At 44.3% G+C, this 27,090-nt stretch overlaps 1 protein-coding gene across 4 annotated transcripts in view; it reads left to right on the forward strand.

Moving 5' to 3' along the window:
- FIG4 (FIG4 phosphoinositide 5-phosphatase) overlaps positions 1-27,090 on the forward strand; it is a 506,946-nt gene that overhangs the window by 7,893 nt on the left and 471,963 nt on the right. For 2 of the 4 annotated variants that reach the window (XM_073675847.1, XM_073675842.1), the window contains exon 2: positions 20,276-20,366. In XM_073675847.1, the coding sequence (XP_073531948.1) occupies positions 20,304-20,366 (63 nt within the window). In that variant the 5' untranslated portion in view covers positions 20,276-20,303. Of the gene's footprint in view, positions 1-7,333; positions 7,398-20,275; positions 20,367-27,090 lie in introns of all 4 variants that reach the window. The other 2 variants (XM_073675844.1, XM_073675845.1) reach the window with 2 other exon arrangements.

Consider the following 27,090-nt stretch of genomic DNA (forward strand, 5'->3'; position numbering starts at 1 on the left):
TGTCTCAGGGCTGGATAGATAAAGTAGCACACTGTAACACTGAGTATATAGATATGAAATATGAATAGCATAACTGCTGTAGAAAATAGAAATAAATGAAAAAAATTTTTGAAAATTTTTTTAGCGCATGTAAATATGAAGTATGGAAAATGAATAGCATTACTGCTGTAAATAAATGAGAAATGTTAGCGCATAAATTGGCCAATTCATGTGTACCTGACAGCCGCGGTAAGGCGTTTCTCGATGTCAGGACCTACCAATGTGAATACCTCTCTAAGAGACCTCCATCTGCTTATGTGTGGGAAAGACAGATCCTGATGCATTTAAAACCACCTGCGGCATGGGGGTGGGGGTGGAGTGCTCAGTCAACGCTGAATCTAGTAACAAAGAAAATGACGGCACTTCCACTACAAAAACTAGGTGTGAACAGCTGCTTACTAAGAGCAGCTACCTCCATATATAATGAACAAATAAAGTAGCACACTGTAACACTGAGTATATAGATATGAAATATGAATAGCATAACTGCTGTAGAAAATAGAAATAAATGAAAACATTTTTTGAAAAAATTTTTTAGCGCATGTAAATATGAAGTATGGAAAATGAATAGCATTACTGCTGTAAATAAATGAGAAATCTTAGTGCATAAATTGGCCAATTCATGTGTACCTGACAGCCGCGGTAAGGCGTTTTTCGATGTCAGGACCTACCAATGTGAATACCTCTCTAAGAGACCTCCATCTGCTTATGTGTGGGAAAGACAGATCCTGATGCATTTAAAACCACCTGCGGCATGGGGGTGGGGGTGGAGTGCTCAGTCAACGCTGAATCTAGTAACAAAGAAAATGACGGCACTTCCACTACAAAAACTAGGTGTGAACAGGTGCTTACTAAGAGCAGCTACCTCCATTTATTTCTATTTGACTGAGCACTCCACCCCCACCCCCATGCCGCAGGTGGTTTTAAATGCATCAGGATCTGTCTTTCCCACACATAAGCAGACGGAGGTCTCTTAGAGAGGTATTCACATTGATAGGTCCTGACATCGAGAAACGCCTTACCGCTTCTGTCAGGTACACATGAATTGGCCAATTTATGCGCTAAGATTTCTCATTTATTTACAGCAGTAATGCTATTCATTTTCCATACTTCATATTTATATGCGCTAAAAAAAAATTCAAAAATTTTTTTCATTTATTTCTATTTTCTACAGCAGTTATGCTATTCATATTTCATATCTATATACTCAGTGTTACAGTGTGCTACTTTATTTGTTCATTATATATGGAGGTAGCTGCTCTTAGTAAGCACCTGTTCACACCTAGTTTTTGTAGTGGAAGTGCTGTCATTTTCTTTGTTACTAGATTCAGCGTTGACTGAGCACTCCACCCCCACCCCCATGCCGCAGGTGGTTTTAAATGCATCAGAATCTGTCTTTCCCACACATAAGCAGATGGAGGTCTCTTAGAGAGGTATTCACATTGGTAGGTCCTGACATCGAGAAACGCCTTACCGCGGCTGTCAGGTACACATAAATTGGCCAATTTATGCGCTAAGATTTCTCATTTATTTACAGCAGTAATGCTATTCATTTTCCATACTTCATATTTACATGCGCTAAAAAAATTTTCAAAAAATGTTTTCATTTATTTCTATTTTCTACAGCAGTTATGCTATTCATATTTCATATCTATATACTCAGTGTTACAGTGTGCTACTTTATTTGTTCATTATATATGGAGGTAGCTGCTCTTAGTAAGCACCTGTTCACACCTAGTTTTTGTAGTGGAAGTGCCGTCATTTTCTTTGTTTCAGGGCTGGATAGAACACAAACTCATCCAGTGACCCAGACTGCTGCAGATTGGGGCAGAAACGACAACACACTGCGGATGACTGCTGGTCTGGAGCGGATTATGCGGCCGCCATCTTATGTGCCAGTCCTGCACATAATAAGATGGCTCAACATACTGCCCTGCACATAAGAAGATTGCCCCACATACAGCCCTGCACATAAGAAGATGGCCCCACATACAGCCCTGCACATAAGAAGATGGCCCCACATACAGCCCTGCACATAAGAAGATGGCCCCACATACAGCCCTGCACATAAGAAGATGGCCCCACATACAGCCCTGCACATAAGAAGATGGCCCCACATACAGCCCTGCACATAAGAAGATGGCCCCACATACAGCCCTGCACATAAGAAGATGGCCCCACATACAGCCCTGCACATAAGAAGATGGCCCCACATACAGCCCTGCACATAAGAAGATGGCCCCACATACAGCCCTGCACATAAGAAGATGGCCCCACATACAGCCCTGCACATAAGAAGATGGCCCCACATACAGCCCTGCACATAAGAAGATGGCCCCACATACAGCCCTGCACATAAGAAGATGGCCCCACATACAGCCCTGCACATAAGAAGATGGCCCCACATACAGCCCTGCACATAAGAAGATGGCCCCACATACAGCCCTGCACATAAGAAGATGGCCCCACATACAGCCCTGCACATAAGAAGATGGCCCCACATACAGCCCTGCACATAAGAAGATGGCCCCACATACAGCCCTGCACATAAGAAGATGGCCCCACATACAGCCCTGCACATAAGAAGATGGCCCCACATACAGCCCTGCACATAAGAAGATGGCCCCACATACAGCCCTGCACATAAGAAGATGGCCCCACATACAGCCCTGCACATAAGAAGATGGCCCCACATACAGCCCTGCACATAAGAAGATGGCCCTGCACATAATAAGATGGCCCCACATACAGCCCTGCACATAAGAAGATGGCCCTGCACATAAGAAGATGGCCCCACATACAGCCCTGCACATAAGAAGATGGCCCCACATACAGCCCTGCACATAAGAAGATGGCCCTGCACATAATAAGATGGTCCCACATACAGCCCTGCACATAATAAGATGGCCCCACATACAGCCCTGCACATAAGAAGATGGCCCCACATACAGCCCTGCACATAAGAAGATGGCCCCACATACAGCCCTGCACATAAGAAGATGGCCCCACATACAGCCCTGCACATAAGAAGATGGCCCCACATACAGCCCTGCACATAAGAAGATGGCCCCACATACAGCCCTGCACATAAGAAGATGGCCCTGCACATAATAAGATGGCCCCACATACAGCCCTGCACATAATAAGATGGCCCCACATACAGCCCTGCACATAAGATGGCCCCACATACAGCCCTGCACATAAGAAGATGGCCCCACATACAGCCCTGCACATAAGAAGATGGCCCCACATACAGCCCTGCACATAAGAAGATGGCCCTGCACATAATAAGATGGCCCCACATACAGCCCTGCACATAAGAAGATGGCCCCACATACAGCCCTGCACATAAGAAGATGGCCCTGCACATAATAAGATGGCCCCACATACAGCCCTGCACATAATAAGATGGCCCCACATACAGCCCTGCACATAAGATGGCCCCACATACAGCCCTGCACATAAGAAGATGGCCCCACATACAGCCCTGCACATAAGAAGATGGCCCCACATACAGCCCTGCACATAAGAAGATGGCCCTGCACATAATAAGATGGCCCCACATACAGCCCTGCACATAAGAAGATGGCCCTGCACATAATAAGATGGCCCCACATACAGCCCTGCACATAATAAGATGGCCCCACATACAGCCCTGCACATAATACGATGGCCTCACATACAGCCCTGCACATGATACGATGGCCTCACGTATGATGGCCTACATGGTATTATGGCCCCCACATATAATGGCCCACATGGTATGATGGCCCCCACGGTATGATGGCCCCCACGGTATGATGGCCCCCACATGGTATGATGGCCCCCACATGGTATGATGGCCCCCACATGGTATGATGGCCCCCACATATGATGGTCCACATGATATGATGGCCCCCACATATGATGGTCCATATGGTATGATGGTCCCCACGTATGATGGTCCATATGGTATGATGGCCCCCACAAAGTACTGTTTGATGCTAAAAAAAATACTAACCTTGTTCCCTGCTGTTCTAGGGGGGGCAGCGGCTGCAGCGTTGCTAGGGCCGCGAGCGGGAGAGCAGAGCGCACATTCTCTGCTCACTGAACGCGCTGACACATATCAGCTTCAGCACGTTACCGACTCCAGCCACATGTGCATCACAGTGTTCAAATGATGAACGCTGCGTGCGTGCGCCCTGCACCCATTGATGCTGACCCACCAGGGCAGGCACCCGGAAAATTAAAGTGGCCGACAGCTGTAAAAACGGGCTGGCAGCCCCCCCAAGCAGTGCCACACTGTGGCCCACCGGGAAAGCACCCGGAAGGGCTGATTAGCAATCTGGGCCGCGCACACACACGCACTTCACACACGCACTTCACACATGCACTTCACACATACACACACCACTCACATATCAGTAGAGTGCCAAATCTTGACAGTTTGCAACGCTCACACTGTCCTGATTCCATGTATTCCCTGCTATGGTGGTCACATGACCATATGTATATGATTTGCATATTTGCGGTCACATGATGGCTAGACTCCTGAGCTTACCCTTCTACAGTTCTCTTTTTGCCAGGTCTGACTGGGCAGTGCATGACCACAAGTATGCAAATCACATGTATGTGGTCACATGACCACTCACTTGTATAGGGAATACATAGGAATCATGGCAGCATGCACATTGCAGACTGTCATGATTCGGCAGGCTCCAATTACATAGAATGCCTGCAGACTTTTTTTTCTGAGACTGGACAACTCCTTTAACACTTTCCCACCATCCGATGTACATGTACAGCGCAAGTCAGGACCAGGCTCACGGGGTGAGTCCGCCCCATACCTGGCAGATAATGGCTGTGACACACATCCAGCATCTGCCTCTAACAGCCGTGTATGGAGCAGCTCTCCACTTGCGACTGTCAAAGGGAATCTGTCACCAAGAAGGCCTAATAATTGTACGAAACATCAAATTAATACAATGGATTGCCCTGAGAAACACAATAAATTACTCGCATCAAGTTTTGGAGTGCCAAGTTCATATAAACTTCATATTTGGAGTGGAACACTACTTGAGCTCCACTTCAAATAGGAGTGTCACACAGCTTTTCATATCAGGAATGGTGCGTCCACACACTTCAGCTGGCCATACCACGGGCCAATAGCCACATGATTATAAAACCGAAATGTGCGCCCATTGATTCACCATGTGGGTGGAATTATGGCCAGCCGCAGCATGTTGTCACACACTGCATGGCAATCACTAGGATAAAGTGAATGGAGCGGAGTTGTAGCTTTGACACAGCACATTCCAGCTCTAAGCTCCACAGTTACCCAACTACTTCCTGCTTCTGCGGCCAAGTGAAAGAAGGCATGTGACCTTCATGGGTGGGAGGGAGCTGCTACTGCTGTCTAGCTTTGACTCAAAACATTTTTGTGAAATCTATATGCTTTTCTCTGAATATTTTAACCCCTTAATGACCAGACCTGAAAGGGACTTGAAGGGGTATTCCATTTTTAATTCTTAAATGCCTATTGGCGTCCGTGTGGTAAAAATGATAAACTCAGCATTAAGCCAACTTTACACATCTAACTTTCAGAGTGCAGGTACGACCCGTGATGTATGGACTGACTGTGAGTCTCTTGACCTAAAATTTACAGCAAAGTATACCGCTTTCCAAATTACTATGCAAATGCTATTTTCCTCTGATTTTCCTAAATGGTCTATGCAAATGAGTCAGTATAATGTTAAAATCATCAACCTTTAGTATTTATAAGCCAAAACCAGGAGAGGAACAATCAGAGGAAAAGTATAATAGAAACATGTCACCATTTCTGTATTTATCACCCACTCCTTGCTTTGGCTTACAAATATTGAGGTAAAAAACTCACCAAATACTGAATGTGTGCACATGGCCTTACTGGAATCAAAAGCTTTTTCAATCAAAAAACATGTTAATAGGCCAAGTTATATGTTCACCCCCAGCCTGTTTTCACCTTGATGAATGGGCCAAATTTTACAATTCTGACCAGTGGTAATAATTCTGGGACGCTTCAATGGATCCAAGTGATTCTGAAATTGTTTTTTTTTCATGACACATTGTACTTTGTTAGTGGTAAATTTAGGTCTGGAGTTTTTAGCATTTATTTATGAAAATAGAAGAAATTTGGAGACAATTTGGAAAATTTCTCAATTTTCAAACTTAATTCTTATGCCCTTAAACCAGAGAGTTATGTCACTCAAAATTGTTAATAAATAACATTTCCCACATGTCTACTTTTACATCAGCATTATTTTTTAAACTTTTTTTTTAAATTAGGTAGTGATGTGGTCCCATTTTTTTAAGGACCACATCACATTTGAAGTGACTTTGAGGGGCATATGTGACACAAAATACCCCAAAGTGACACCATTCTAAAAACTGCACCCCTCAATGTGCTCAAAACCACATTCAAGAAGTTTATTAAGCATTTAGGTGCTTCACAGAAATTAATGAAATGTGGAAGGAAAAAACTAAAATATTAAACTTTCCCACAAAAATGTTGCTTTAGCTGCAATTTTTTTATTTTCACAAGGGTAACAGGAGAAAATGGACCTCAAAATTTGTTGTGTAATTTTTCTTGAGTACAATGATACCCCATATGTGGTGGAAAACTACTGTTTGGATGCACAGCAGGGCTCGGAAGGGAAGGAGCGCCATTTGACTTATGAAGCGCAAAATTGGCTGGAATAGATAGTGGACGCCATGTCATGCTTGAAGAGGCCCTGATATGCTTAAACAGTAGAAACCCCCCACAAGTGACCTCAATTTGGAAACTACACCCCTCGAGGAACTTTTCTAGATGTGTGGTGAGCACCTTGAACCCACAGGTGTTTCACAGAATTTGGTAATGTTGAGCTGTGAAAATGAAAAAATAATTTTTTCACACAAAATGTTGCTTTAGCCCCAAATGTTTCATTCTCACCAAACTGCTTGCCTATTGTCCTGTAGCCCATCGCAGCCTTGTGCAGGTCTACAATTGTGTCCCTGGTGTCCTTAGACAGCCCTTTGGTCTTGGCCATGGAGGAGAGGTTGGAGTGTGATTGAGTGTGTAGACCGGTGTCTTTTACACAGGTAAAGAGTTCAAACCAGTGTAATAAATCCAGGTAAAAAGTGCAGACTAGGAGGGCTTCTTAAAGAGAAACTAACAGGTCTGTGAGAGCCAGAATTGTTGCTGGTTGGTAGGTGATCAAATACTTATTTAATGCAATAAAATGCAATTTAATTATTTAAAAATCATACAATGTAATTTTCTGTTTTTTATTTTTAGATTCTGTCTCTCACAGTTGAAGTGTACCCACGATAAAAATTACAGACCTTTCCATTCTTTGTAGGTGGGAAAACTTGCAAAATCGAAAGTGTATCAAATACTTTTTTTCCCCACTGTATATAGGGGTTTCCATATAAATCCTCCAGGCTCCTCCCGCCAGTTCTTGGATCACTTTGCCACCTGGCTTCCTCACTTTCTATCCTGTGACATCCCCACCCTCATCATGGGCGACTTTAACATCCCCATCGATGATCCCCTTTCCCAATCTGCCTCTCATCTACTTTCTCTAACCTCTTCTTTCCGTCTCTCACAGTTTACTAATTCTCCTACCCATGAAGACGGGAATACTCTGGACCTGTTTTTTTCCAGTCTCTGCTTGCTGGATGACTTTACCAACTCCCCTCTCCCGCTCTCGGACCACAACCTTCTTTCCTTCTCTGTTAAGAATTGTCTCCTCACCCGGGACACCCCCACTTACGACACTTATAGGAATACACGTACCATTAATACCCAGCAGCTTATGGACAATCTCCACACATCTTTAGCCCCCATCTCCTCCTTCTCCTGTCCAGACTTAGCATTGTCACACTACAATAATACACTGAAGAGTGCCCTAGATGAAGCTGCTCCTTCTACTCGCAGAAAGATCCGACACAGACAATGGCAGCCCTGGCACACGATGCAAACACGTTTTCTTCAACGTTGCTCAAGGTGTGCTGAGTGTCGGTGGAGAAAATCTCTTTTAGCAGAGGACTTCACTATAAATTCATGCTCAAAACCTATAATTCTGCCCTTCATCTGGCCAAACAATCCTACTTCACCACCCTCATCACTTCAATGTCCAACAATCCAAAACGACTTTTCGAAACCTTAAACTCCCTCCTGAAACCTAAAGCACAGGCCCCCACCACCAACCTCAGCGGGGAGGATCTGGCCACTTATTTCTTTGAAAAAATCAACCACATCCATCAGGACATCTCAGCCCAATCTCCTCAGTGCCTGGATCCCCTTCCCTGCCGCACTTCAAGCTCACTTGCCATCTTTGAGCCTGTCACAGAAGAAGAAGTTACCCAGCTCCTCGCTTCTTCTCGGCCTACAACCTGCAACAGTGACCCCATTCCTTCACATCTCCTGCAGTCCCTCTCACCGGTGGTCACCACTCACCTGACTAAAATATTTAACCTCTCTCTTTCTTCAGGTATCTTTCCCTCCTCATTCAAACATGCCATCATAACCCCTTTACTTAAAAAGCCATCCCTGGACCAGAACTGTGCTGCTAACTACAGACCTGTCTCTAATCTTCCTTTCATCTCTAAACTCCTGGAACGCTTGGTCCACTCCCGTCTAATCCGCTATCTCTCAGATAACTCTCTCCTCGACCCTCTACAATCTGGTTTCCGCTCCTTACACTCTACACTGAAACTGCCCTCACTAAAGTCTCTAATGATCTATTAACAGCCAAATCCAAAGGTCACTGCTCCCTGCTGATTCTCCTGGATCTCTCTGCAGCATTTGACACTGTGGATCACCAGCTCCTCCTCACTATGCTCCGCTCTATAGGCCTCAAGGAAACTGTTCTCTCCTGGTTCTCCTCCTACCTCTCTGACCTCTCCTTCACTGTATCTTTTGCCGGCTCCTCTTCTCCTCCTCATCCCCTTACTATCGGGGTTCCGCAGGGCTCAGTCCTAGGCCCCCTCCGCTTCTCTCTATACACTGCCCCTATTGGACAAACAATCAGCAGATTTGGGTTCCAGTATCATCTCTATGCTGACGACACCCAATTATACACTTCTTCCCCTGATATCACCCCTACCCTAATACAAAATTCCAAGGATTGTTTGTCTGCTGTGTCTAGCATCATGTCCTCCCTCTATCTTAAACTGAATCTCTCCAAAACTGAACTTCTTGTGTTTCCCCCCTCTACTAACCTAACTCTACCTAACATCGAAATTACTTTGGAGGGTTCAACCATAACTCCCAAGCAGCACGCCCGCTGCCTTGGGGTCATATTCGACACTAACCTTTCCTTTACTCCCTATATCCGATCACTCACTTTCTCTTGTCACCTGCATCTTAAAAACATCTCCAGAATCCGATCTTTTCTCACCTTTGAAACTGCTAAAACTTACTGTCGCTCTTATTCACTCTCGTCTGGACTACTGCAACTCTCTTCTGATCGGTCTCCCTCTTACCAAAATTTCCCCTCTTCAATCTGTCCTGAATGCGGCAGCCAGGGTCGTATTTCTGTCCAGCCGCTTCACCGATGCCTCCACCTTGTGCCAGTCATTACACTGGTTACCCATTCACTACAGGGTCCAATATAAACTCATTGCTCTCACCCACAAAGCTCTCCACAGTTCTGGACCACCTTATATCTCCTCTCTCATCTCAGTCTATCATCCTACACGTGCCCTCCGGTTCCACAAATGACCTAAGACTAACATCCCCCATAATCCGAACCTCGCACCTCCGTCTCCAAGACTTCTCTCATGCTGCGCCAGTTCTCTGGAATGCTCTGCGCCAGTTCTCTGGAATGCTGTACCCCAGACGATCCGATTGATGCCTAGCCCCGATGTCTTCAAGCGCGCTTTAAAAACCCATCTCTTTAAACAAGCCTACCACCTCAAATACCCAGTAAACTAACTTTCCCCTGTTCCCTCCTAAATACTATTCAGAATCTGCCGCCTACTGTTCATCTGTCTCTACACCCTCCATGCACACGATAACTGCACTCGGTAATTGAGTATTGCACTTGAACATACAGGATGATGACCGGATCATACAGCTTTATATGATAATCCCGACTTATTATCATTGCCTGACCTGAAATAACAAGCACTTTCCACCTATTGTGTCCCCCCATTTCTTTGTAGAATGTAAGCTTGCGAGCAGGGACCTCACTCCTGATGTAACTGTTAAACTGTCTCACCTTGTATTGAATTTATTGTTTGTACATGTCCCCGCTTAATTATAAAGTGCTGCGGAATATGTTGGCGCTATATAAATAAAAATTATTATTATTATTAAATCCCTGAGTGACGTGATTGAGATGAAACCCCCGAGGGATCCATTCACTATAATGAGGCAGCAGAGTTACTCTGGACTCCATTTGGCCTCTGTTCAACGGTGTCCATCTTTGCAGAGGTAGACAAAATTGTGGTGGACCGTGCTTTTATGCATGCCTAAAAACACGGACACTGCCGGATCATAAGCCAGGCTTCGTTCACAGTGCCTCCATCTGCCTCATTATAGGGAATTTTCTGCTGGGGGTTACACCTGAATCACGTATTTCAGAGATTTACGTGGAAACCCCGGTGTAAGCGCTCAGTGCAGAGCGCAGGATAAATATGCGCCTAGCCTTACTGCGATCTTTGGGAGGCAGAATGAACAAATCAACAGCATGTGAAGAATTGGTTTTATTTATTTTTTTACGCCGTTCCTCGAGCGTTATAAGTGATTAGACGACTTTATTTTTTGAGTCGGCGCGATTACAGCGATACCAGATTATATTAGATATATGTATTCATTTGTATAACATTTTTTTCATTTTTTTGTTCTTTATTTTGCTTTTTTTAACTTGTCCCAGGATAGGACATCAACTTTCCCTGCTCTGTTCGCTGATCTAATATTCTGCAATGCTTTTGCATTGCAGGGTATTAGATCAGTCTCTCAAACACAGGAAGGAGGTGTGACAGCTCCTCTTCTCACCAGGAACTTACAGGCCATCGTACCTGGATGATCCCGCTGCCATCTTTCGGCCTGAGGTCACCATGGAGTCCATCAGCACAATGCAATTGCAACGCTGATCGGAGCACAGAGGGAGTTCTCTCCCTCTCTATACCGATCTGTCGCTATTGACAGTGGCATTAGAGGGCTTAAATGCCCGTCATCGGCGCTAGCACCGATCGTGGGCGTTTCTGCAGTGTGTCAGCTATAATATATAGCTGATGCCCGCTGATTATCGCGCTGTCTCTGTAAGTGAGCTGACTCGATTGTTCCATAGTGGTTTACGAGAATGCACCTCCCACTGCGACATACATGTACGGCGGATGTCGTGAAGAGGTTAAAGAATCATTTCCATCAAAAGTTTTATCCTCTTAACATATTGCAATCATCATATTATATAGCACTGTGTACTTATAATTGCCCATTTTGCCCTTCTACTCAGTTAATGCTTCTCTTTTCCATTAGGTCTATAACATCGCGTGATTAAAAACTGACTAGCTGAAGTAGATGTAGAAACAGGAGGTCGATTTTCCCTGTATCACTCAAGTCACTGCAAAAGTCCTTGATGGCGGATGAGGTCGCAGCTGGTTTAGGAGTTGAAGAGGGGGCTAATTAATCCTTTTACAGCGTGTGCCATAATTGTACGCACAAGGCTGTAACCCCCCGATTCAGTGAGGGCTCCGGCGCTGAGCCCGCACGGAACCGGGCACATGTCAGCTGATTATTACAGCTGACATGTGCCCGCAACAACTGTGGGTGGAATCGCAAACCACCCGCGGCTGTTAACATGTTAAATGCCGCTGTCAATCTCTGACAGCGGCATTTAACTTGCGCAAACCGGATGCACGTCACTTACCCCGCCCATCGGCGAACCCGTCACATGATCGCGGGTCACCGATGGGTTGGCATGACAACCCTGGGTCTGCAGTAAACTCTAGTGGTTGCCATGAGCCACCTAGTGGTCGGCGCTCATAGCACAGGACCATTTCTGCTACACAGGTGATCTGCTGATCATCTCTATGTAGCAGAGGCGATCAGACAAGTGCTGCTTCTAGTCTCCTATAGAGACTATAGAAGCAAGCAAAAAGTGAAAAAAAAAAATGTTTTTAAAAAAATATAAAAGTTTTAATCACCCCCCTTTCACCCCATTCAAAATAAAATAATAAAAAAAAAACCCCACATACACATATTTGGTATCGCCGCGTTCAGAATCGCCCGATCTATCAATATAAAAAAAGAATTAATCCGATCAGTAAACGGCGTAACGAGAAAAAAATTCTAAATGCCAGAATTACGTTTTTTGGTCACCGCAACATTGCAATAAAATGCAATAACGGGCGATCAAAACATTGGATCTACCCCAAAATGGTATCAATAAAAACTTCAGCTTGGCGCGCAAAAAATAAGCCCTCACCCAGCCCCAGATCCCAAAAAATGGAGACGCTACGGGTCTTGGAAAATGGCGCCATTTTTTTTTTTTTTTTTAGCAAACTTTGGAATCTTTTTTCACCACTTATATAAAAAAGAACCTATACATGTTTGGTGTCTACGAACTCTACGAACTCGTAATGACCTGGAGAATAATAATGGCAGGTCAGTTTTAGCATTCAGTTGAACGTGGTTAAAAAAAAAAAATAAAAAAAATAAAAAACATCTGTGGTATTGCACTTTTTTTGTAATTTCACCGCACTTGAAATTTTTTTCCCGTTTGATAATGCCCCGTCTCATGCTGCACATAACACATCTGCATCTCTGGCTGCTATGGGCATAAAAGGGGACAAACTTATGGTGTGGCACCCATGCTCCCCTGACCTCAACCCCATTGAGAACCTCTGGAGCATCATCAAAAGGAGTGTCTATGATGGCGGGAGGCAGTTCACATCTAAGCAACAGCTCTGGGAGGGTATTCTGTCCTCATGCAAAACAATTGAAGCAGAAACCATCCAAAACCTGACAAATTCAATGGACGAGAGAGTTCAGAAGCTCCTTTCGAACAAGGGGTCCTATGTGCAAATGTAACATCACCTAGAATAAAGTTTTGAGTTGGAAACTGTTTGATTTCAGTTTGTAATAACCTGCTAATGCTTATAATTTCAAAAATAACCATTTTTTTGTTCTCTATTAAAATGAAAAGGTTGAAAACTCTGCTGTGCATAATAATTTGGAACATGCATTTTGAGTGCAGTTTGAGTTTTTTATTTTTTTTTAAATATACTGTTATCATAGGCAGTTTGTACAAAAACCTTTCAATTGTACTCTAATAGTTATTTGACTGGAAAATTACAATGACTGCAATTCATATAGGTAATTTGGGAAAATCTGAGAAAATATTATTTGCATAATAATTTGGAACACAGTGTAGTAATGGCGTTGAAAAGTACAACTCGTCCCGCAAAAAATAAGCCCTCACACGGCCATTTTGACCAAAAAATAAAAACGCTATGGCTCTGGGAACAAGGGGAGCAAAAAACGAAAATGCAAAAACGGAAAATCCCAGGCTTGCGAAAGGGTTAATGCAGGCACAAGAGACTTCCTGTTTCTACATATAGCAGAGAAAAGAGACTATTTAACTGGGTAGAAAGGCAACATGAGCAATTGTAAGTATACAGTGCTTTATAATATGATGACTGTAATATATTAAGAGGATAAAAACTTTGATGGCAGTTCTTCTTTAACATCACTTTAATAATTCTTGCATCCATTGAGCTTGTGAGTTTTTGGATAAATGGTGCTTGAGTTTCTGTGCAGGATGTCAGAATAGCCTCCCAGAGCTGCTGTTTTGATGTGAAAGACCTTCCACCCTCAGATCTTTTGCTTGAGGAGTCTCCAAAGGTTCTCAATAGGGTTGAGATCAGGGGAGGATGGTGGTCACACCATGAGTTTCTCTCTTTCTATGCCCATAGCTGCCAATGACTCCAGAGGTATTCTTTGCAGCATGAGATGATGCACTGTCATGAATGAAGATGATTTTGCTACAGAGGGCCCGATTCTTCCTTTTGTCCCATGGAAGAAAGTGATCAGTCAGAAACTCTATATACTTTGCTGAGGTCATTTTCACACCTTCAGGGACCTACCATCTCACCATCATGATTCCGGCGCAAAACATGACTGTGCCACCTCCTTGCTGACGTCGCAGCGTTGTTGGGACATGGTGACCATCCACTACTCCATATATCTGGACCATGCAGGGTTACATGGCACTCATCAGTAAACAGGACTGTTTTAAAATCGGTCTTCATGTATGTCTGGACTCACTGCAACCGTTTCTTCTTGTGAACACTGCTTAGGGGTGGCTGAATAGTAGGTTTATGCACAACTGCAAGCCTCTGGTGGACTCTACACCTTCACCTTAAGGTTTGCTGGACTCCAGAGGCACCAGCAGCTTCAAATACCTGCTTGCTACTTTTTGATGGTATTTTAATAGTATCTTAATCCGATGAATTTGTCTGGCAGAAACCTTCCTCATTATGCCTTTATCTGCACTAACCCATCTGTGCTCTGTCAGCCGCAAACCTCTTAACAGTATGATGATTACACTTAACTTGTCGTGAATTATCTAATGTTTTCATACCCTGTCAAATGCATTGTAATATTTGATGCTTTTCGGCAACAGAAAGATCCTTTTTTTTCCCATATGAAACCTGTGGCCTGCTTATTAATGTGGAACGTCCTTATTGAGTAGTTTTCCTTTAATATGGCTCATCTGGCAAACTAATTATCACAGGTTTTAGATTTATTTCAGTGTTCCAAAGAGCCCTGAGACACAATGCCATCCATGAGTTTATGGGAAAAACACAAAAAATTTCATCTTTATGACACTTAAATCCAATTTACATAATAATTTGGAACGTGGTGTATGTGTCTGTGATGCATGTTTTCAGAAATTAATGTCCTAGTACTGATCCATTGCAGTTTCTGTCCTTTGTTCTTTGCATGCTGCGCTTATTTTTGTTCCAGATTAGCACAGCGCCATGCACTGCGCAGTGGCCATCTTTAGGTACTGCAGCTTACTGCGCAGTGGCCACCTTTAGATACTGCAGCTTAGATCATATTCATTTTAATGGGAGCTTAGTTGCAGTACCCAGGAACACCCACTACACAATGTATGGAGCAGTTGTCTTCTGGTTCTGTCCACTATAAACTTTCTTCATCCACGGCTCCAGATATGAGCTGATAAGTAGGGGTTGCAGGTGTTGTGCTTAGGCCAATCTGATTTTGATGATAATATCTTAAGTAAAGGTCATCAGCAGCTTAGTCTTGGACAACTTCTTTAATTAAATGTTGTTATAACGGTGATAAAATTGTAATGTTTAATTTATAGGATGTGTGCTGTCAGGCATTGCCCAGTAGTATTATAAATCTATACACTTGTCAGGCCACCAGCTATGTATACTTAGACTATCTCTTATATTATAGTACATCATTCTCTCGATTATGTTTCCAGTATTTCTGCCTGTGAATGTATAGAGGATACATGGAAAGGAATCTCTTTATACCTTACAGTCCCAGTCCTATGTTGTTTGTGTCTGTTGATGTGCCCATCTGCCAGTCGTCCTTTTATTAGATGACTTTTTAATAGACAAGGAAGAGCCTAGAGTGATGTATGGGATTCATCAAGCTTGCTAAACTATGTTACGATTGGATAAAACAGATTATATTGCACATTAAGATGATAATAATGGCTGTGAAATCACATTTTCTAATACAATTGGGTTTTATTCTGCGCTGACCTTTTGTACGTGAAACCTAAATGTGAACTATAATTTCCCTGCAGAGGGCAGCAGCGAGCCAGGATTGGCATCTTTTCTTTTACAGGTTCCTCATATCAGAACAAATATTAAGATAATATGAGTAATGCCAATAAACTAATAACCATACAACTGCAGTCTATTAATGCTGTGCTATTCTGCCTGTTAATAACAAGACTGGATCCTTCTTTTTCCAGTTTTGGACAATAGGAGTCAATTAAATGCTGAAATGAATGCCTTACATTTGCATTAAATAAAATATACATTTTAAAGGGGCTGTCCACTACTACAAAATTTTATACTAGATGGGCCCACGGTAGTGTAATAAATAAGTCTATACTCACCTGTATACAAATATCAAAAGACTGACCATCACTTCCAAACAGAAACCTGGTGTGCACAGGTGCTTACTAAGAGTAGCCATCTCCATATATCCTCATAACTAATAAATAAAGTTGCACTCTGTGACGCTATAGCATGCAAACATGAAATACATGAAATTTCTAATATACTTGCATTAAAAATTCCCTACCTTTCCCTACACTATCTAACCGGTTTTCTATTTTTTTTCTATTTCCTGTGTGATGACGTTTCGTTTGAGTATCCCCAGTGCATGCTGGATACTCCATCGAAGCATCATCAGAGCAGGGGGCGGAGGCTGCCATCACTGCCACAGCCCCTGCCCCCCCCAACCCCTGAAACGAAGCGTCATCAGTGATGCTCGTTTCAGGGGCTGTGCTCGTCCCTCCTGTGTCTCTCTCTGCGAGCTGGGTACTGTGCAATCTGCACAGTGACAGTGTCCGCATTGTTGTCAGCTCAGATCGGCAATAATCAGCCGGCAACAGACCGGTGTCTGAATACCTGGCGTGCAGGAGACCAGTGACGTCACTAGTGGCGGCGGCGCTTGTCTCCTCCAACGGGGATTCTGACACCGCTCTGTTGCTGGCTGATTATTACTAATCTGAAGAGCACAGCCCCTGAAACGAGTGTCACTGGTGACGCTTCATTTCAGATAGTGGGCTGTGGCAGTGACCGCGACCGTAGCCTCTGACCCTGATGACGCTTCGTTTGAGTAGCCCAGGATGCACTGGGATTCTCAAACAAAGCATTATCACACAGGAAATGGGGAAAAAATAGGATAGTAGTTAGACTGAGCAGTTAGGGAACGGTAGGAAATTTTTAATGCAAATATATTAGAAAATAGCTTAGATTACAGCAATAAATAGGGATTTTGAATGAAATTTAGTTTGACTTTGGACCACTTATTACCAGGCGATCATACCAAATGCAGAGTAAGGGATCACTCTCACTTGCGATTAAATTGGACCGATAAAAAAATCAGATTGCATTCGGACCAATGTAATCCTATGATGGTGTGCTCAGTGGCGTTTTTTTTCCTAACTCCAATCGGATTGCGATAGGGCTGAAAAAAAAATCCCAGCATGCTGCAATTGCATGCTGGATTCGGATTGCACACACCCATATAAGCCTATGGGTGCGTGTGATACAACGAATGTCATCAACATATCGCATGCGATGCTCTCGCATCGGATGCCATACGATAGTGGGACCCCAGCCTTATACCGCTTGTCTGGAGAGTGAGTACAGTTTGTTTTAGTTCATTATTCTGGACCCATTCAGTTTAACATTTGTCATAGGTCGTAGCTGTCATGTCTGAAATTTTTTTATACATATTTTTCATAATGCAAACTGTATTAAAAAAAAAAAAAAAAACCTTACAATTTTTACTGGCCACTTGGGCTATTCTGTTCTTATACTTCCTGTCCTTTCAGGAAAGCCACATGTACATTAGCGGCAATACACTGAGTCAGGTCTTATGTTTTGTATTGATACATCTAATGACCGTGTGAAAAGGTCATTGTGAAGGGAGGGGGGAACTGTGACATCATCTATTGTGAATGGTGAATCCTATATTATTAGCTATCTATATGCAGTTAGGTCCAGAAATATTAGGACAGTGAGGCTGTGTGCCCACGATGCGTTTCTGCAGCGTTTTTGCAGCTGCGGAAACGCATTAAAAACGCATGGTAGAAGGGCAGCAATGTTCCCCAATGATAATCCGCATGTGCTGTGCACATGCTGCGGAAATTTCCGCTGCGGATTATCATTGCGGAAAAAAACGCAGCACTACCAATTATTTTGCGGAAGCGCTGCGTTTTCGCCACCATTGACTTGCATTAAAACGCACCAATTCCGCAAGACTGCATCTGTACTTGCGTAATTGGCGCTTTCTAATGTGCGGATGGTACCTGGGTGTAGAGGAGAGGAGAGTCTCATCCACACTCAGGTACCATAAAAAAATCTGTAAAAAAGGAATAAAATAAAAAATAAATGTATATTTACCTTCCGGCGGCCCGCGCACCGCTCCTGCTTGCTTCCCGGAACTTTGTAGTGGATTGAAGGACCTGCGCTGACGTCAGAGTCATGTGACTGGTCACGCGACGCTGACGTCAGCAGGTCTTTCAATCCAACGCTGCCAGCAAGGGAGAACGGAGTGAGCAGGACAGCGCGGGCCATCGGAGGGTAAGTATACATTTATTTTTTTATTTTTAACCACTCTCTCGGGTCGCACTATATAAATCCATGCAGTTTGCATGGATTTATATAGTGTGACCTAGTTGTCACAAGCACTTTCCAAGTGATGCTAATCGCTTGGAAAGTGCTTGTCAATCCGCATGCGGAAATGTCAGTAAATAACGCTCCATTTCCGCATGTCCCTGGCAGGAAAACGCATGTACAATCCGCATGCGTTTTTTTCTGCCAGTGAGATGCAGAAACGCTCAGGAAAAAATCCTGAGCATTTCTGCATCGTGGGCACATAGCCTGACACAAGTTTTGTCATGTTTTACCAAAACATATTCAAAATACAGTTATATAATCAATATGGGCTTAAATTGCAGACTCTCAGGTTTAATTTGAGGGTATTCTGTCCACCCACCTCTCCTGCTCCCTCTTCGACCGCTTATAATCTGGCTTCCGACCTCATCATTCCACTGTAACTGCCCTGACTAAAGTCATCAATAACCTACTAACAGCCAAATCCAAGCGACACTACTCTGTCCTCCTCCTCCTCCTCCTCCTCCTCCTCCTCCTCCTCCTCCTCCTCCTCCTCCTCCTGAACCTGTCATCTGCCTTTGACACAGTGGACCATTCCCTCTTACTACAGACTCTCTCATCTCTCAGCATTACAGACTTGGCCTTATCTTGGATCTCTTCATACCTAACAGACCGGACATTCAGCATCTCCCACTCACACACCATCTTCTCATCTCGCCCCCTATCTGTCGGTGTCCCCCAAAGTTCAGTCCTAGGACCCCTCCTCTTCTCCATCTACACCTTTAGACTGTGACTGCTCATGGCTTTCAGTATCACCTCTATGCTGATGACACACAGATCTACCTCTTTGGACCTGATATCACCTCCTTACTAACCAGAATCCCATAATGTCTGTCTGCTATTTCATCCTTCTTCTCTGCTAGATTTCTAAAACTTAACATGGATAGAACTGAATTCATCATCTTTCCACCGTCTCACTCAACCCCCCCATCTGACCTATCCATCATAGTCAATGGCTATTCACTCTGCCCAGTTCCGTAAGCTCGCTGCCTTGGGGTAACCCTGGACTCTGATCTCTCCTTCAGTTCAAACCACATATCCAAGCTCTTTCCACTTCCTGTATTACATTATAAAAAATCACTTCATGCCGACTCCAACTCAAAAATATCTCCCAGATCCGCACATTCCTCAACATCGAATCTGTAAAAACACTAGTGCACGCCCTTATCATCTCCCGCCTTGACTACTGCAACCTCCTGCTCTGTGGCCTCCCTTCCAACACTCTCGCACCCCTCCAATCTATCCTAAACTCTGCTGACCGACTAATCCACCTGTCCCCCCGCTATTCCCCACTATTCTCTCCTCTCTGTCAATCCCTTCACTGGCTCCCCATTACCCAGAAACCCTAACCACGCATAAAATATTCAACCATCTGATAAACAAGCAAATGGACCTCAGTTGACTGATTGCTGGGCCTATTTACATGAGGCAATTATTTGGAACAGAAAGATTTTTGTAAAAAGGTCTTTACACTGTAGATATGACTTTAATATCATAGACTTATACAACATATAAAACATATTCTCTTCTGCTAACTTACATGTAAACATGATGATGTAAACCTTAAAGGCAACCACTGTCCATATGCTCTATTAGGTCTTCCATACCAGCGACTCAGCACTGGAGCCAAACATGGACATCAATTTAAGGGGTTTTCCAGTGAAAACAAATTGTTAGTTATTAAGGATAAATGCTCAGTCCTACTTGGGTGGTAGTCTTCATTTTAGTTGCAGTATTATGTAGCATTATAATGTCTCCTGTTCTCATTTCTGAATGTTTCTCCTATTACCGCCATGCTAATCTCACTTGTAATATTTGTTTTGCATTTCAGATAACCGTGGAACATTCCTGTCATCACAATGCCTCTTGCTGCTCCCATCATCAGTGGTATTCAGAAGCTCATACTCTATGAGACAAGAGCGGTGAGTTACGGTATACTGCGCTCTGTGGGGTTATAATTGTATCACAGTACACACAAGCAGCTGGGATCCTGAGAAATAGTGTTCTCTGGTCCCAGCCCTCAATGAAATGTCCATGCATGTGTACGTACATCCACTGAAGTGAATAACAGAAACCACAAGAACTGTCATGCTCACAAATCTGCAACAAACTCATGGCATGATACTGAAAAATATATGCATTGCTAGGTGAAAATTGGTATTGTGCAGCATGCTCTGATTTCCACTGTGTGTCTGTGACATTTTCTGAAATGATTACATTGCTTATTAGTGCTTTAATATATTTATCCCAGCTCTATTTAATGTGAATATATTCGGAGTCATTCTTATCTCCTCATTGCATTGTATCATTGAGTGTACGTTGATTCCCATGGAGCTGAAGTAATAAAACAAAGTTGGCTTTACAGTGTTGTGAGTTACTATACCCTGCTTTATTAGTGATGATGATTGTCTATGATGTGACCGGTGGGTGCATGAGTAATTATGAAAACGTCTGCCATGCATCACTTTATTCTTATAATCATCAGATCTGCAGTGCCCATTTGGCTTTGTGGTCTCTTGTGATTTTATATCCAAGTATGAGATTATTGGAGAGATATTCAGCGTTAAAGGCTCCTCTTGCTCTGTTCTTATATGCTCCTAGTAAGCTGTGTACTGATCCTATAGTGGGGGCTAATATCGACTTAGGATGTCTCCCAGACAGGGCTGTGGATTCGGAGTCGTGGAGTCGGTATAAAATGGACCAGGTCCAACTCATAAGATATATAATAAATTGGGTACAGTAGTTCAATGCAGTTTCTGGGGAATATTTTCCCTTCATCCATGACAGCACACCTGAGAGAGAGGATCTTCCCTTCGAGGACAGGAAACCATCTGAAATAAAAGGGCGGCACCTCTCCCTCGCTTCAGTTGATTTTCTGTCCTTGATGGGAATCCTCATGAAGTATCAGGCGGCTGTCATGCTGAAGATTCTTACCCAGGCCTGTCCCGGCCCTGGAAGAGTGGGCTCTTGTCCGTGGCGCCGGCCTTCAGGTGCTGGTAGCGCCATCCGCAGGTTCCACGGGGACCTGTTGCACGTGCGGGCACAGGCGATGTGGAGGTCCTGGGCTTCTTTACACCGCCGCGCCGCCCTCCCCCTGCCGCCCATGTGACCGGAAGTGACCGTGGTCATGTGCCTCTGACGTCATGGCGCGGGGCACGCTAAGTAGGGCGTGCCTCGATGACGTCGGGGGCGGCGCCGGGAGAAAGATGGCGGCGCCCTGTATAATGCCAGCCGGCATGGTAAAATGCTGGCGGCAGCTACGGAAACGGCGGCCAGGGGGAAGGGGGCTAATCACCGGAAGGAGACCGCAGGGACCTGGAGGTGGCTGACCCCGCCCATCTCCCTATTTAAAGGAGCACCTGGGGTCAGAACGCTGCTCAAAGTCCCGACATAATGTCTGCCACGGCCGCAGTCGCTACCACCTTCATCACCACCTCCTCAGTCTGCTCGCCGATCTATAGGGTCAAGCGGAAGGAGCAGCAGTCATCCCAGTCAGAAGGGTAAAGATTCTCAGGACTCCACGGTCTCCAGGAGGGATGCGACGCGTATCCTGAAACAGTCTTCAATTCCGGTATCCGCAGTGGCGGGGTGAGTGATCTTCGTGAATGTCACTAGATATATTAGCTATTGGGACTCCTATTGTGTGTTTAAATCACCAGGAGGAACCAAGGAAAGTTACCGCCAAGAAGCGGAAGAGGGAATGTGCGATATGCAAATGCCCGTTAGCGATATCCTAGCAGAAGGAGAACTGCTCGGACTGCTTTCAGAAAACTGTTTGTGAGGGTACCCCGGATTTTGCAGCTAGCCTCAGGTCTGTCATCAGATCGGAGGTAGAGGGTTCCCTTAAAACAATTTTGAGGAAAAGAAGAAAAATCATATCTGATCCTTCTTCTGACTCTGACTCCTTTGTTATCGGATGGACAGTGTCGTAGTGGGGCCTCATCCTCATCCTCTTCAGACAGTGATAGAGGGGGGAGACCATGCTTCCCTATAGAAGACACAGATAAATTGGTAAAGGCTGTCAAAACCACTATGGGGTTAAAGGAAGATAAATCTGTTAAGTCCCTAGAAGACATCATGTTTGCAGGGTTAGAAGAAAAGAAAAAACTCACCTTCCCGGTGAACGCTAAGGTCCAGACACTTATCAATAGAGAATGGAGGAAGCCTGAGCAAGTAGGAGGCTTGCCTTCATCCTCAAAGAGGAAGTATCCCTTTGACCTAAAGGACTCTGAAAACTGGGATAAGGTGGCAAAAATTGACGCTGCGGTGTCTAGATCATCAAAAAGATCGGCACTCCCTCTTGAAGACTCAGGGATACTTAGAGACCCCTTAGACAAAAAGGCGGATACCTTTTTAAAGCATACTTGGGAATCCGCAGCAGGAGGTCTAAAGCCAGCCATTGCAGGAACATGTACCGCTCGTTCCCTTATGATATGGTTACAGCAGTTGGAAGATCCCCCTCAAGGGAAAAAATTCTAGCCAACCTCCCCCTATTACATGGTCCAGCTGCCTTCTTAGCAGATACCTCTGCTGACTCAGTAAAACTGGCAGCTAGGTCGGCTGGTCTATCAAACGTGGCTAAACAAGCTCTGTGGCTCAAGGGATGCCCTGGGGACTTACAATCAAAATCTAGATTGTGTTCTATCCCCTTTGACGGTCAATTTCTCTTTGGAAAAAGATTGGACAATGTCCTTGAGAAACCGAGCAACAAAAAAGGGGAAGGTTCCCTGGGTTTTTGGCGGACGCCAGGAAGACCTATTTTCGGAAGGGGAAATTTAGTAGAGGTCGCCCCCTGGGAGAAAAAAGAAAGTGCGATTTCAAGAACAAGAAAGAGTCTGGATATATGTTCGGAGGTCCCTCTGCCACCTCCAAAAAACCTCCACAATGAGGCTACAAGTTGGAGGGAGACTTTCTCAATTTGTTCAGGCCTGGGAAAACATTTCCTCCAGTCCCTGGGTCCTCAACATAGTGAGAGATGGACTAAAGATTCAATCCCTTCAGGAGCCATGCCAGTCGTTTGTGATAACTCCGGTAAGAAAATCCCCACACGAACAGCTGGCCCTAGAATCAGAGATCTTGAGCCTGTTGAACAAACGAGTTCTATGCGAAGTTCCGGTCAGTCAAAAAGGAAGGGGATTTTATTCCCCTCTCTTTCTAATAAAAAAAACGGACGATTCATTCAGAACTATTATAAATCTAAAAGGCCTCAACCGTTTTGTAGACAACCATACATTCAAAATGGAATCGATAAATTCAACAATAAAGCTTCTTTTCCACAATTGCTTTATGGCAGTGATAGATCTCAAAGACGCGTTTTATCACATCCCAATTCACCCAGATCATCAAACGTATCTAAGGGTTGCTCTTTACAGCCAAGGGAGTTGCAGACATTTCCAGTTCCAAGCTCTTCCCTTCGGGTTGTCAATTGCTCCAAGGGTATTCACAAAGCTGATAGCCGAGGTGACAGCCTTCCTTCGCATTCAAAATACAGTCATAATACCATATCTGGACGACTTCCTTATAGTGGGGAATTCAGAGAGCCACTGTATTTCACAACTGAATCAAGTCATGGCTGTGTTGCAGAACTTAGGCTGGATGGTCAATACCCAAAAATCAAGGCTAGAACCCGCAAGGGTCCAGGCCTTTCTGGGGTTTACTCTAAACTCTGAGTGTCAGACTTGTCTTCTACCCGACAGCAAAATAGACAAAGTCACAAATTTGGTCTCAGCAGCCATATACACCCCAGACATGTCCTTAAGGAAGGCCATGTCCCTGCTAGGTACTCTAACATCATGCATTCCGGCAATCAAGTTGGCCCAATTTCACACAAGAAACCTTCAGTGGGAAATCTTGTCAGCACAAAGATTGTTTAAAGGGTATTTAGAAGGAAAGGTACATCTCTCCTTGCGAACCAGGAACGCCCTCTTGTGGTGGACAGACAGGTCAAATTTATCTTTAGGGGTCCAGTGGGACACACCAGTACAAAACATCTTCACGACAGTTGCAAGCAACTCAGGGTGGGGCACACACCTGGAAAATCACATAATTCAAGGCTCTTGGTCATTCCTAGAGAAAAAGGGGTCGTCAAATCTAAAAGAGCTATGGGCAGTAAGGAATGCTTTAGAAGGCTTCCTCCCTTTACTCCAGGGTCGTCATGTTCGGATTATGTCGGACAAGAGAACCACAGTGGCCTACATAAACCACCATGGGGGAACAAGATCTTATTCTGTTCTGGAAGCAGTAGGCAGGCTTTTTCAAATAGCGGAGCAAAATCTTTTATCCCTTACGGCGCTACATATACGAGGCATAGAAAACACGAGCGCAGACTTGCTAAGCCGCAACAAGTTGAGACAAGGTGAATGGGCCCTGAATCCCAGTATATTCCATCAGATAGTACAGCTGTGGGGTCTACCAGAGATAGATTTGTTCGCTGATAAAAACAACAGGAAAGTGGAGAAGTTCTGCTCACTAGACCCAAGGGGAAACCCATTGGCAATAGATGCTCTCCAGATTCCTTGGAGCTTCAAGTTGGCCTATGCCTTCCCTCCAATAGCTATGATACCTCTGGTAGTGAGGAAGATCAGGAAGGATCAAGCGAGAGTGATTCTCATAGCCCCCCTTCTGGCCCAAGAGACTATGGTTCTCCCTTTTGAGGATGATGTCACGATCAGACCCATGGATCCTACCAGAGACCCCGGACCTTCTAGCTCAGGGACCAATATTCCACTGAACGGTTTCCACCTAACAGCGTGGAATTTGAGAGGGCAATATTGAGGGGCAAAGGTTTTTCATCAGGTTTAGTGTCTACTCTATTAAGAAGTAGAAAGCCCATAACCACCAAAATCTATGGTAAAACATGAAGAAAATTTTTAGATTTCCTAGGAAAGCCTTTAAGCCAAAAACCTCCAATTAATTCTATCCTGGAGTTCTTACAGAAAGGGTTTGAGTTAGGTCTGGCTACCAGTACACTTAAGATCCAGGTTTCTGCCTTAGGTGCGCTGTATAACCATAACCTCGCAGCCAATAAATGGATTACAAGGTTCATTAAATCTTGTGGTAGATCTAGGCCAGTCTCAATACCCAAAGTTCCTCCATGGAACCTGAATTTAGTACTTGACGCACTAACAATGGAACCCTTTGAACCAGTTCAGGAGTTGTCTGCAAAATACATAACTCTCAAAACAATTATTTTGGTAGCTTTAACATCGGCCCGTAGAGTAAGTGATTTGCAGGCCCTATCCATAAACCCTCCATATACACAAATATTTGAGGATAGAATAGTATTGAGGCCTGATCCAGCCTACCTTCCTAAGGTTACGCTCAAGTTTCATAGATCTCAGGAAATTGTTCTGCCCTCCTTTTGTAACAACCTGAAGACCCCAGGGGAACAAAAGTTTCATAACCTTAACGTTAGAAGGGCTCTATTACAATACATAAAAGTAACTAGCAGGTGGAGACGTAGCCAATCCCTGTTCATAGCCTTCCAGTAGAGTAGGAAGGGTTATGGGGTGACAAAAGCAACTATAGCCAGATGGATTAGGGAGGCCATTTGCTTAGACTACACGACTAGTAACACCCCGGTCCCTGACGGCATCAAGGCTCACTCCACCCGAGCCGTGGCTACCTCCTGGCAGAGAAGGCAGAGGTATCGATAGATCAGATCTGTAAGGCCGCTGCATGGTCATCACCATCTACCTTTTTCAAACACTACCGTTTGGATCTATCCTGCCTATCTGACTTAACATTTGGTAGAAGGGTGCTGCAAGCGGTGGTCCCTCCCTAAGGTGTTTCTTTCTGCAAAATTCTCTCAGGTGTGCTGTCATGGGTGAAGGGAAAACACCAAGGTTACTTACCGGTAGCTGGTTTTTCCAGAACCCATGACAGCACCCGTATATTGGCCCCCTTCTTTCTCACCATATGAGTGTGCACGTTTGTTGGGTGTTATTTGATGTGGTGTTGGATTTTGTATATAACTCTTTTTTTTTTTATGGAGGTCCTCTCAATCCTCTGTAACCAACTGAAGCGGGGGAGAGGTGCCGCCCTTTTATTTCAGATTGTTTCCTGTCCTTGAAGGGCAGATACTCTCTCTCAGGTGTGCTGTCATGGGTTCTGGAAAAACCGGCTACCGGTAAGTAACCTTGGTCCTATAAATATCTGTCCTAGACTTTTAGCTGAGATGAATCTGTGCTACAGTAAGTTTATCACTTAAACATGAGCCATGTATGAGAGAGTTGGTGTCATGGAAATTGAGGAGTCGGAGGTTTGGCTTACCGACTCCACAGCCCTGGTCCCAGAAAAAAGCCCCTCTTCATGTATCTGCTTAGGACTCCTCTCTATAAAGAGCTGCGAACAATTAGCATGTTGCTCTGTTATAGTCATTTGTATAGCCAATGCAACCAATAACAAATACAGTATATAAACATAGCAATATAACAGTGATATAGTATTCACTGGAAGACTTATCTTAGATGAAATCAGATGAAATTAAGATAGATGTTTATATACTGTATTTGTTATTGGTTTCACTGGATTGTGATGCAACAAACGGTATAGTGTTAGGGCTATCTAGGGCAAGTGAGGGAGAGCCGCAGTGGAGCGGGGGCACCATATCGCCAGCTTTAACTATGGTGTCAACCTCCGCTTCCA

Source organism: Phyllobates terribilis, unplaced genomic scaffold, assembly GCF_046119375.1.
Source record: "Phyllobates terribilis strain yellow unplaced genomic scaffold, ASM4611937v1 Scaffold_3__8_contigs__length_932513732, whole genome shotgun sequence".
NCBI classification, from domain to species: Eukaryota; Metazoa; Chordata; class Amphibia; order Anura; family Dendrobatidae; genus Phyllobates; species Phyllobates terribilis.